At 37.0% G+C, this 12,433-nt stretch overlaps 1 protein-coding gene across 1 annotated transcript; it reads right to left on the reverse strand.

The window, feature by feature from the left end:
- Nucleotides 1–760: 760 nt before the first annotated feature.
- LOC116291058 (histone-lysine N-methyltransferase KMT5B) lies at nt 761–11,671 on the reverse strand. The gene is made up of 7 exons (XM_031698181.2): nt 11,236–11,671; nt 9,759–9,868; nt 7,617–7,783; nt 6,859–6,878; nt 6,185–6,321; nt 4,316–4,422; nt 761–3,625 (listed from the first exon to the last, which is right to left on the reverse strand). The coding sequence occupies exons 1-7, from the start codon at nt 11,539–11,541 to the stop codon at nt 3,030–3,032; spliced, it is 1,443 nt and encodes a 480-aa protein (XP_031554041.2). The 5' UTR covers nt 11,542–11,671; the 3' UTR covers nt 761–3,029.
- Nucleotides 11,672–12,433: the final 762 nt, after the last annotated feature.

The following is a 12,433-nucleotide window of genomic DNA, read 5'->3' on the forward strand; positions in this document are numbered from 1 at the left end:
ACTCACGCGACCATTTAGTGAAGAGTTCCAAATGGTCACCTGATATTACCTTTTTATTGTCACGTGACCTCCATGTAGATCCTTTCAGCTTGTGCGTAATGTATTCCATTCTACTTACCATTCCCTTGAGTATCATTTCTTTGTTTAACTGTTGCGCATGAGAAGAAGCATGCCCAAAATGCAGATCTACGGCTAGTCTTGACTTTTAATAAAAGTCTACGACTTTTCTCTGACTGTATTTTCCCTGACCCCTGGGAACCCTGATTGCATTTGTGGTGTCATTTACAGTAAACGTATGGGAGTAACAAAAACTGTAATTTTTTCAAGATAAATAAGCCTGAAGCGAGATGACGTTTTACCCCCGTCTCTAGACCATAATAGTTTTTAAAATTCTTTTATATTAAAATTTTTGATTCCTTAGAGAATACAGGAACAATAGTCATAATTAAAGAACAAAAGCACTGTGAAAAGGATTATGGTCTAGAGTCGAGGGTAAAACGTCATCTCGCTTCAGGCTTATTGGAACTACCTTGCTTCTATTTGTCTTACTTCATTCTGAGTGGTTCGTTAATTAAATACCATTATCAACAACACAGGAGCAAGAGAAAGCAAGGTAGGCTTTTCGTCCCATACATTTACTGTAAATGCTATCATACACACCACAAATACATGGCTTGGACTGCCTGTGGGCCTCAAATTTACCTGGAGACTGGACAAGGTTGAACCTCTTCCAATCAACGAATCAACGTTTTACAGCAAATTGCTCAGTGATACGCTTTATTTAAGATCTATATCACTATTGATACCATGCACAGGAAGCTTGTTTGGGCTTCCTGTGTTTTCCCCTAGCAATGTCATATTCGACGGAAGCCTTTCTAAGTTGTGATTTAACTTCAGTACAAACACCATATACAGCATGATGAACCAAGGATGTTTGCACCCAAGCTAGACCACAATGCAACATGTTCGCCTTCACAAGGACCACCTGACGTGCAGTAAGACTATTAGCACAGGACATTTATAAATTAGAATAACATTGAAGAAATTCGTATTTACTATTTACAATTAAAGTTCTTATTTTCAAAGATGGGCCCTTTCACGCGGCAGCCGTGTTGGTTTGAACAATAGATTCCATTACGTGTAGCCTCGCATTCAAGTGCAGAAAATAAATTTATAAGCGTGAAACAAAAGTTTTTATTCTTATTAGAATAAGTATGGCCGCCGTGTGATAAAAGGTCCTCTCAGCCCATGCCATTGGTTGGGACTTTTTAGTTGCCTTTTTGAGACGAGGCAATAAGATGTCTACACCAAGGTAGATATTACCTGTCAAAATTATGATATTCAAACATCGATCCCTTTTTTTTAAAAGAATACCCCACTTCCGAAATATCCTTGAACCCTTCACTTGTCACACACAGGTTTCAGTGTGAGGCTTCGTGCATAATGCTGAGTAATTCGTGACAGAAACTTTTTTGCGTGACAAGCGAAGCATAGAGCAATTTTTGCATGACTGGGGAAAAGTTGGTGCCGTATGCGTGCCTTGCCGCGGCCGTCATTTTTTCTAATATTTTGATTGGGGGATTTTCTATCTTATTTTTCTGTGATTGGTCTGGCAGTGCCGTGACCTTGGCTTAACCGTGCCCGTGTCGTATTCATACCGTGTTTCGGGTATTTCGATTGGATGGAGAGTAAATTCTGGTATATGCCGTGTCACGACCGTGCTCGTGTCTTGAGCTTTTCACAGTCATACGGAAACTGCTCTATCTCGGAAGTGAGCTATTCTGGTACGGTACGAAGCTATAACGTCAAAGACCTATTCTTAGTTATTAACTATACCGACTAAAAAGTTATATACTCCGATAATTTAGGGGCTATTTTGCATTCATTTCTGTTAGCTTAAGATAATACCTAAGCCCTCATTATACCACGGAGAGAAGTGAAAAAATTTTTTTTGTCTCTTCTTTTCAGAAGATGAAAACAGAATTTGTGCAAGATGGAACCTTCTAGAAATTTATCTTGAATTCAAGGCTAACATGGACACACAGTAGAGATCACACTTTTTCTGGTGGAATTTGTGGCATTTCTTTAGCATTTCCATGTTCGGCTAACATTCAAGATAGCTTTGAGAAGGGTTACCACTCTTTTCCTTGCTACGTGCTGATCGAGACAACAGTCGCAACAGGGAAATTGGGCAATACACTGACGCCAATCAAATAAATTGGTCGTTACCTTTATATTCTCTGATGGGCGTCTGTGTATTGCTAAATTCCCTGTTGCGACTGTTTTCTCGTTCAGCGCGTAGCAGCGAAAGAGTGGTAATTCCATCAGTTTTTACGAGTATAGAATCGTAAGAACGTTAACTAAAACCGTCCACTAGTTTATCAGGACGGCAAATAGACCCCTTGCACGTGACGTCTAAGCAGCTCAATAGACCCCTTGTATGTGATGTCAAAGCAGCTCAATAGACCCCTTGTATGTGATGTCAAAGCAGCTCAATAGACCCCTTGCATGTGATGTCAAAGCACCTCAATAAGCCTTTTCATAATTTAAGAATCGATTCCACTGCGCATGCGATTTTATCCCGAATTTCTCACCTTCTTTTGTTTAATTAAGAACAAAAGAAGGCATGCGCAGTGGAATCGATTCTTAAACTATGAAAAGGCTTATAGACCCCTTGCATGTGATGTCAAAGCAGCTCAATATACCCCTTGCATGTGACGTCAAAGCAGCTTAATAGACTCCTTGCACGTGACGTCTAAGCACCTCAATTGGAGGACAAAGCAAAAAAAATTCGATCTCCTCAGAATTGGAAACCTATTGTTATGTCAGTGATGTCCTTCAAATTAAGCTGCATTCTGACGGACTTCAAGGGCTCAATTGCACGATTTCGAGCATGTGGTTAGAAAGCGCTGTAACTGGTCCTAGGCTATTATATTTACAAAATTCACTAGCGTAATCAAGAAATTAGAAAGATTTCAATATTTGAGCCAGAAGACGTGCTCCCATTATTCAGTGCAGATAAATAAAGTTCAAGAAGAAATTCCACTCACATGATGACAAGATAGGTTGTCTGTTATCACAGTGTTCGTTGTGTTGAAGCCAGCCTTTAAAAAGTCCCTGATTGGAATATGAATTTCTGAAGGTTTGAATGCCGATGGAGAAGGATTAGTAGAAGGCGATTTAATATCGAGGTTATCATCCCCGGTAGAGATTTCGCTGTCCATTTCGCTGATCTCGTTGTCTAGTTCATCAGACGATATTTCTATTGGTATCTCTGGTTCAATGAACTCGCTTTGTTCTGTTGTTACTATATGTTCTGATGCTGGTACAGGAGTTGACCGCCTTCTTCTCTTTGGCTGCATTGACAACCTTATTCTCCTTTTTCTCCGCTTTATTTGTCCTGCCTCCCCGCCCAATCTAGACAATGAATGGTTTTCATTGCCGGACGAGTGTCGTCTTGGTTTAGATTTTTTGACCATCAGGCTTGCAGTGATCTGCGTGCCATACTCCGTAGTTAATTGATGGTCAGTGCCCAAAATGAACAGCTTACCCATGCCATGTAACGCATTATTGAAACAAGCATCTTCTGGATTTGGCGACAGTACAGATTTACTGTTATCTTCAACTAGGAGAGGTTAAAAAGAAACATATTATGATGGCTGTGTAGAAGTGGGGATGGCAAGTTCGTTAGCAGTAATCAGTTTGTTGCCTTATCTATTGTGTCGCATTGGGGGGAGGGGGGGGAAGGGAGGGGGAGGGGGGGGGGGAAGGGCGGGAAACTCCAATGTAAAAAAAGGTGTGGAGATTTGTCAAAATAAATAATTTAACCCTTGAAATAGAGAGTTTGGGCTGGTCTTGGTTTAGTTAATGTTAACCCTAAAAGACACCACTTTAAAAGGCAAAATAATTTATTTAAAACGAAATTTTTGAGGCGGGCTTACAGCCCAACACAAGAGGGTATCACCCCTTTTAATGTATTCTCATACTTCTATGCACGGGTTCTATGCAAAGCTGTATTTTTGCCAAATAAGGCGTGCAAACACTCATTTGGCAGGAAAAAGCATGTGCATAGAAGTATGTGAATAAATTAAATGTGGCCATACTATTCTGTGTTGGCTCGACACATTGCCTCGTCAAATTGTTTAAGTAATTTGGATCCACGAGGCATGGCCAAGAAAGTGTGCAAGAAATTTATAAGTTATTGTAAAAATATTGTTTGTATAAAAATACAAAATCAATATGAAAATAATTATGATAGGAAGAAATAAAACAAAGGAGACGAAAAGAAATAACTTTATTGTAAAGTTGAAAATACCTTTGACAGAATTCAGCCGTCTTAACCGCTTGTCTGTCTCCCGGAAGGAATACTTTTGTTTACGGCTATTTTCAACCTGCTCTGACTTGAAGGCACCTTCCTTTCTCCTGCAAATTTGAACACAAATGAGATTGAGAGATTAACTTCACCACATTGGTCCTAGAGTGAGTTTTCATTTATCTTTTTTTTTCAAAGTTGAAAAAGTGGTATCTTTTGGGGCTAAAATAAAACCAGGGCCACGCCCAAAATCTCTCTTCTAGGGGTTAAATTTTATTTTTGTTGACAATTCACCTTTTCGGCGCTAGCTTGGATTGTGTTACGGTCAACAAAAAGTTTGGACATCGTTCTCGGATTTCCATACAAATTCACTGACTTTAAAGAGAAAATTTAGGTAGATTTCTTTAGTTAGCTATCTCAAAAGCTGTTGTAAGAAAAAATTCAATCAAGCTAGAAAAATGATTATTTACTTAGTTCATTTAGAGTCAGTACATTTGTACGGAAATCCGTGAGCAATGTCTGAACTTTTTGGTGACTGTAAAACAATCTAAAACAATTTATACCCCGTGAGGGCTTGCGCCGAAAAGGTGAATTATCCCTGGCCATTTTACATGGGAGTATCCTCTTCTCCCTGATTACATTAGGATATTATATTTGTTCTACATTTTATTCACTATAGTTTTGCCCCTGATTGCCCAAATCCATGATAATGATTTAAAATTTAACTTACAAGGCCTTGAATGGCCTTGCTCCTTCATATTTGTCTGATCTTTTGACCTATCGCTCCTCCAGTTATTCTCTACGCTCTGTCTCTAATAAACTCCTCGTTGAGCCTAAAGCTAGGCTTAATACTTATGGTTTCAGATCTTTCTCCTTTTCTGCTCCAAGACTGTGGAATAGGCTTCCCTTAGAGATTCGTTTAAGTTCAACAGTTGCTAGTTTTAAAAATAGACTTAAGACACATTTATTTTCTCTTTTTCTTAATAATAAGGAGTATATTTAAGACTACGTGACTTAGATTTGTTTTATATATTGCAATTATTAATTAGTTTTATCTTTTAAATATTTACATTTTATTCATAATCAATAGGTAAGCATTTTGTAACTATTGTAAATATTCTATTGTAATTTTTTGTGAAGCGCCTTGGACAATTTTGGAGATGAGCGCTATATAAATAAATTATATTATTATTATTATTATGATAAATGTATTATCTGTAGGTTTTTTCATCAGATAATACATTTATCATGTCAAGTTCATTCATGGTCATGACAGATTTTAAATTTTTCTTATTAATATTGGCAAATTGGCAGATAACACTGCCCTAGTCCTGATAATTTACAATATCATTTTTAACATCATATAATAAACTGATGACTCTTAAAACTCCAGCATACTGTATGTGGGCTTAGCCTTACTTCTGACATCAGTAAACAAAAGCAGAAATTAAAATGACAAAACAAGCATTCCTGGATTCAAGGCTAAGCCTGCATACACTCATCAATAACTATTAATTGATAATTAGCCTGCGTCACATCCGGAATTTTCTTCCTAAATACCTGGTATTTACAAAGAAAATTCCGGATGTGATGCAGGCTAATTAATAATCCACTGAAAAAAACAAACAAAGTGGTGATAACAAGCGTGGACTGCGTTGGTGTTTCTGAATAAAACAGCAGGAACTTGTGGATAAATTGAATCACCGTAAAAGCTTTGTGAAACTGATGTTTCAGACATAAGTCCTTCGTTGGAGTAAGTCAGTCACTTACTCCAACGAAGGACTAACGCCTGAAACGTCAGTTTCACAAAGTTTTTTTGCAGTGATTCAATTTATCCACAAATTCCTGCTGAAAAAAAAAACTATGACTAACCTTTCACAAGTCAGACATTCACATTTGCAATTGTTATCCCCAAAAAAGTTTTCTCCATAAAAACAAGTTATTTCATCTCCTGGTTCGAGATCCCTTAAGACTTTAACACATGCAGTATCACGCCCTGTCGGCACAAACTGAAACAATGAAAAAACATTTGTTCAATAAAACAGGCATCAAATTTTGCATCCCTTGAAAATATTCTAAAATATTCATAAACCTACCACATTTGCTATTCTGGAAATTCAAAGGAGAGGGAGGGGAATTTGGATCAAGAATTCCGTAGGAGAGGGAGAGCATCTTGGTCTGAAATTTCCAAAGGGGAGGGTGGTAAGAAAATAGATGCATCCCTTGAATATATTCTTAATGGGCAGTTTAAGAACATATTCATACAGTACCCCTACCCCTAGCAGCATTTCAGAGATCTGAAAAAGAGGGGGGGGGGAGGGGTTGGATCAATAATTCTGTAGGAGAGGGAGAGCATTTTGGCCTGGAATTTCCAAAGGGGAGGGTGGTAAGAAAATAAATGCAGACCGTGGTAGGGGCACAAATATTTTTGAGGATATATTTTCATCAGTGCTAAGGTGCTGGCTCAGAACATGAAATATTTCTTCAATAAAGAAGTGTCTAAATTTCAATAAACAGTAATGAAAAAATCCTTTACGCTTTATTACCTTACAGTTTGGCCGGCAATCTGAAACACAGAACAACAAAACATCAGTAATCTAGCTACACCACTGCACTATGAACTAGACTGCAACAGACCATTTTCTCAAGGTTGGGCGTGCATCCAAATTTAAGGAACTTGACGGTCCATGATACCAGAACAGTAGCTTTACATTAAGAATTATCATACATTTCTATGGATTTTTTTTTTCAATAAAAATCCATAAAATCAATCATTCTTCTCTTTAAATATACGCCAAGTCATTTCGATTGATCTCCCTGGTATTACCACTTTACCTCTTTTCCCTCCCCACTCAAACACACAGGGGGAAAAACCGGGTTCCCAAATTGGGAATTGTTGGGAATTTCCTTGAATTCCCAATTCCAACACCAACGTTGGGATTTATTGTTGGGAATTTCCCTCTAATACCCAATAGAAAAACGAAATTCCCAACAAACCAACATTGGAAATCAGTGCCACGGTCCCAATTTCGTTCTCTCTGGGAATTGGATGGGAATTCGTTGGGAATTCAAGGAAATTCCCAACAAATTCCCAATTTGGGAATCTGTTTTTTTTTCCTGTGACAAGAATTTCTAATAACTTTTCAATGTGTACACATGGTCTGGCAATATGGCCTTGGCCTTGCAACATAGTTAACTCACGTGACAGTTTGGACCATATTTTACATGAATTAACTGAAATTCAAAATGTAATCAATCAATAATTTGGCAGTGCTAACAGTTGAGTGATTTCAGTAGTACATACCATGGTTGATATATGCCGCAGGACCCAACCAAAGTTGAGACATGTTCTTCCTGATAGAAAACATAATACTGAAGTCATTCTCTCCTGGTCTCAAGATACTCTTCTCTTCTTCCTCTGTCATCTCGGCAATACATCCACACAGATATGGTAGCTTGTCTCCTTTATACCTAATCAATGAATAATGAAAACAATACACATGAAAATTGTAATATATTCATGATAGTTATGATTCATCAGCTTTTTAATTATAAATCAAGCCAAGCTTTCGAGCATCTTGCTCTTCATCAGGGCAAATGGTTGTGACAATTTTACAAGAAAACACGCAACATAACAATGTGCGCGTGCTTAAGTTAAATGTATCAGTTGCTAGCAGAGCACGCCATGAAGACTGGCCACAGCATTAACTGGCTTGGTAGCTCTGTAGTTTATAAAGAAGAACGATGGCACCAGAGGAAATGGCTGGAGGCATGGAAGATTGTTAATGAATCACATGCTCTCTTTAATAGAGACAGTGGAAGAACATTGCCTGATAGCTATCGTAGCTTGATAGGCAATTAAGATCATATAGCGTATCTTAATAGACAAAAAAAAAAAAAAAAAAAAATTGCGCGCGCAATTAATTCTCCCTTTGAACACGCGCGCTCCTAGCAACTGATACATTTAACTTTAGCACGCGCACATTGTTATGTTGCGTGTTTTCTTGTAAAATTGTCACAACCATTTGCCCTGATGAAGAGCAAGATGCTCGAAAGCTTGGCTTGATTTATAATTAAAAAGCTGATGAATCATAACTATCTATCATGAATCTTAACTCGGCTTACAAACACTTATTGGATTTGTAATATATTGTTGCTGTATACTCAATAGACACCTTGCATGTTGTTAAAAGATTTTTGATTTTAGGACTTTGAACTTAAGGCTTCCTTTGTCCAAGATGTTAGAAAATATTTTGGGAGAGAGAGTGAGAGTTTGCTTGTGAGTCGAGCGCAACGTTGGAATTGCCCTATTTCACTATGACGTCACATCAAAACAATCTTCTATTGTTTGAATGCAAAGGATCATGGTTGCGGAGGGGGTCAAATCAATACAAATTCACTGAAACCTGTTCTAAAACCTGTATCAATCCATGAAGAGAAGTAGAATAGCCAGCAAACTCTCAGAATATTTTTTTTTTTACATATTAACACATATTACATCTGAAAACCAGGCCATTTTAGATTAAACTGTTTCGCTTAAGGAGCAAATTTTGTTGAATTTTCTATTTGATTTGGTGATTCTATTCCCCACATAAACAAGCAGTGACGTCATAGTGAATTAGGGCAATTCTTTGGAGTTTGAGTCTTAAAACCTGATTAGAGTCTATAAAACCAAATTGAGGAGTTTTTATTTCTTCAACACAATTTGGATGACAAAATTAAAGAATTTTAAACTCATGAGAACTGGAAACCTTTTTTTTAAGTCCTCCAAATAATGCTGCATTCTGAAGTGCTACAAGGGGTCTCTATCATGTCATGGCACTTAAGTTAATATGCATGAGCAAAAAGAACACGAAGAACATTATTACTAGAGAAGGGGGATAGAGTTAATGCTCCTTCCAAACCAGTTGCCTCTTTCAGCACACACCACTGAAGACAGTTAAAGTTATATAGTTATATTATAAGTTATAAAGTTATATAGTTATATATATATTATTGTAATGCGCGCATGATCATTGTATGGAATGCGCGCACAGTAAGTGATTAAATCATTATTATTATCAAGACAGTGATCAATGCAATGCCATCTAAATCATTTTTATATTGTTAGGATAGTATGTGCGCTGATTGGTCAAAAACTGTGCTTTATTAGTGAATGGAGCACAGTGCTGATGTCATCCACAAGTGCAAAGAGCTGCTAGATCCTGCAAAAGTTTTTCTTTTTGAGTAAATAAATTCAATACTGAAATAAAATTAGTGATTATATAACATAACGAATAAAACAGCTTTTTCCATGCTCCATTCAGTAATAAAGCACTTGGGAAGTGCCGTAAGCACTCACAAATCTTTCATGCTTAGGCTAATTCCTGGATACTTCATTACTGAACAGAGCACAGAAAAAGCTGTTTTATTTGTTAAACATAATGATTAAATATTATCTATTTACCAGTTGTCTGTGGCAATTACTTTCGCACCATTTTGTTCTTTGGAGTATCTGTTACAAGGTACAATCTGAAAGCCAGCTTCAGCATGGAATATCCCAATGTACCGTGACATCTGAAACCCAAGCAATAAATACAAATACTTAGAATATTATGGCGGAGTCGTATGTTTAAAAAGTTAGTAAGGGCGTCGTCAGGGCCATCAGGAAAGGGAATGAGCATATTAATAATCTTATAATTATAATAATAATTTCACTGCTCATATTGTGCAACATTGAACACTTATTAACTTTAACCGAGGGAAACATTGTGTTTTCTGGCCCAAGACAGCAATGTTTCATGAAGGTAAACATTGACATCGAGGGACAAAAAACACACTGCTTTTCTGAGGTTCAAGTCAATAAGCATTTTGTTATATAGCAAGTGTCAAAGAAAAAAATACAGTTATTTGATTTTTTGTTTATTTGATTTTGAAAAACTTAGAAAAACATACATTTCTGAGAAAATCACTTCTGGTGTTGCTCTTACCGGTCAACAACATATTGTTACCCGCTGAAAGCTGCTGACAGGGAAACATCGAAACTTGTTAACGTTCATGTGATATTCTCTCACTCAATCAGAGTATGAGGAAAATGGACTTTGATAGTTGGTGTATAACAATAACATATGAGTATGATCACATACACAGGTTCAACATATTAGAAGAGTTTGATTATATGTGTGTGTGTATTGGAATGCTATGACGTTTTTATTCATCTATCCCAGCATTTTGTTAAAAAACAACTGAACTACCATTAAAATAAACTTTAAGAGTGCAAAGTAAACTTAGTAATTCTTCAGAGATTAAGTGTTAAGAAGTTAAGAATCATACCAAATTTGTCCAGGTTCTACACAGGCAAAAAAAAAAAAAAAAAATAGGTAAGCTTATCTAAGGAAAATGTTTTTTATTTTTTATATAAATTAATGCATTATAAACATGCAACATTCAAATATAACATATTTTAAGGATCTTCATGCTAATTTTCAAAATGTAAACGCAATTTATCGTCAAACAGGAAGTTAAATTTCAGTTCAAACCGGAAGTGGTTTTACTTCCTCTTTGGGGCACTGGACGTTACCGCCTACGATATGCAAACTGATAGACGAAAAAAATATATTTACTTCCTTGTCTTCGGGCCTACAGTTCCTCTGAGCAAAGACAAATCTAAACAATAGATTTTACTGCTGAAAAATTTATAATCAGTTAAAAAAAACACAGCTTCCAAGAATTTTGTAAAAATTCAAACCGATAAGTTTATGGAAACTGGTCTTCAAAAGTGAAAGATTCCTTTATCGGACAACAGAATATAATGAAACAAGTAGTTAAGAAAGTAGATAAAGCAATGGAGAGATATTTTAAGTTTGGATTTTAAAAAGCAATTGTTCTAATTCTTATTAAAATTTTAGATCCAAGAGCGTCTTGTCAAGACAGGTACTACTCACATGTTGTTTAAAAGCAGCGACTTGGCTCCGAGATTTATTCAGGAAATAAAACATTTTCCATTCGCCAGTGTTGTCGATAATATCATTATAAACCCGTTCTGAGTCCCCATCTCCTTTTAACCTGAGTAGAGCTCGTTTAACGATGCTTGGATCGATCTTTACGGGTCTAAACCGCGCAGCCATTTTGTGAGTCGTAAATCCAAGAACATTATCGACAATCAAACTACTCGCGATGTCATCGCTCTCTGCAAGCTGCTTTGCTCGAGAAATCCCTGGTTTGACACACTCCGAACCACTGACGACCATTTTGGAGGGGTTTTGGGTCTGAAGGTCTGAAATAATAGTTATTTTTTGGCTGTCAAAGTGATTGAGTCAAGACAAGATGAGTTGAATGCAATAAAAACGTCTGCCTTCAAAACTCCAACGTCTTTCGAAATTCCAGTCACGTGACCATAGGATGACGTAATGTCGGGAACAACGAGTGACCCAGACCTTTCTCTCTTTTGCAAACACAGGGATCCCATATTTTTGCACAAATTTTATTCGTTGTTATTTCATTTTATAGACCAAATTCAATACTCGCACCGATGTGAGGCTTATAAGTTGTAAACAAAGTGATCTGGCGTGATTCAACGCAATCTGGCGTGATCATGCCAGAACCCTTTGTTCACAACTTAAGCCTCACATCGGTGCGAGTTTTGAATTTGGCCTATAAGTTTTCCTTTTTTTCGTTTGACTTAGGAATGTTGAAGTCTCTAAAAACAATATGGCAAGCGACATTTGTTATAATGTGGTATTACCAAAACATCCAAGTCAAATCACAATATACAGGACCTGATTACTGGGTTGCCTGTGGCAGCCCAGTCCAAATATGCATGGACGCTCCGTGTTTTCCTGCGTCAGAAAATGCCATATACCGTAATGTCTGATTTATATTCAAATGACAGTTGCCAATCAATGTCTAATTTATCAAAGTGATTGATTGAGGGTGGGGCTTCGAATCACTTGTCGGAAATTAATGTCTACGCGCATATTCTTTTTTCGTTAGTTGCTGAAATTCAAGGCTAAATGCAGGACTAGGAATTACTCGGGTGTACAAACTGACCAAAAAAGTTCAAGGTGCCGTGAAAAGACGTCTCTTTTATTTTTCTACTCAAAATTTTAATTTAGCTTCTCAAAGCAGTACTCTATACAGCAA

Source organism: Actinia tenebrosa, unplaced genomic scaffold, assembly GCF_029948245.1.
Source record: "Actinia tenebrosa isolate PJP-AT-01 unplaced genomic scaffold, QUT_ActTen_1.0 PGA_scaffold10__47_contigs__length_13832649, whole genome shotgun sequence".
Taxonomy (NCBI): Eukaryota; Metazoa; Cnidaria; class Anthozoa; order Actiniaria; family Actiniidae; genus Actinia; species Actinia tenebrosa.

What these genes read in the sequence shown, in the direction of transcription:
- LOC116291058 (XM_031698181.2), bottom strand. Translation starts at nt 11,541, where the DNA reads ATGGTCGTCAGTGGTTCGGAGTGTGTCAAACCAGGGATTTCTCGAGCA. An exon ending in TCGCTGCTTTTAAACAACAT is followed by an intron (nt 9,869 to 11,235) that starts GTGAGTAGTACC and finishes CTTGGGTTTCAG; the next exon opens with ATGTCACGGTACATTGGGAT. An exon ending in GTAATTGCCACAGACAACTG is followed by an intron (nt 7,784 to 9,758) that starts GTAAATAGATAA and finishes TTCATTGATTAG; the next exon opens with GTATAAAGGAGACAAGCTAC.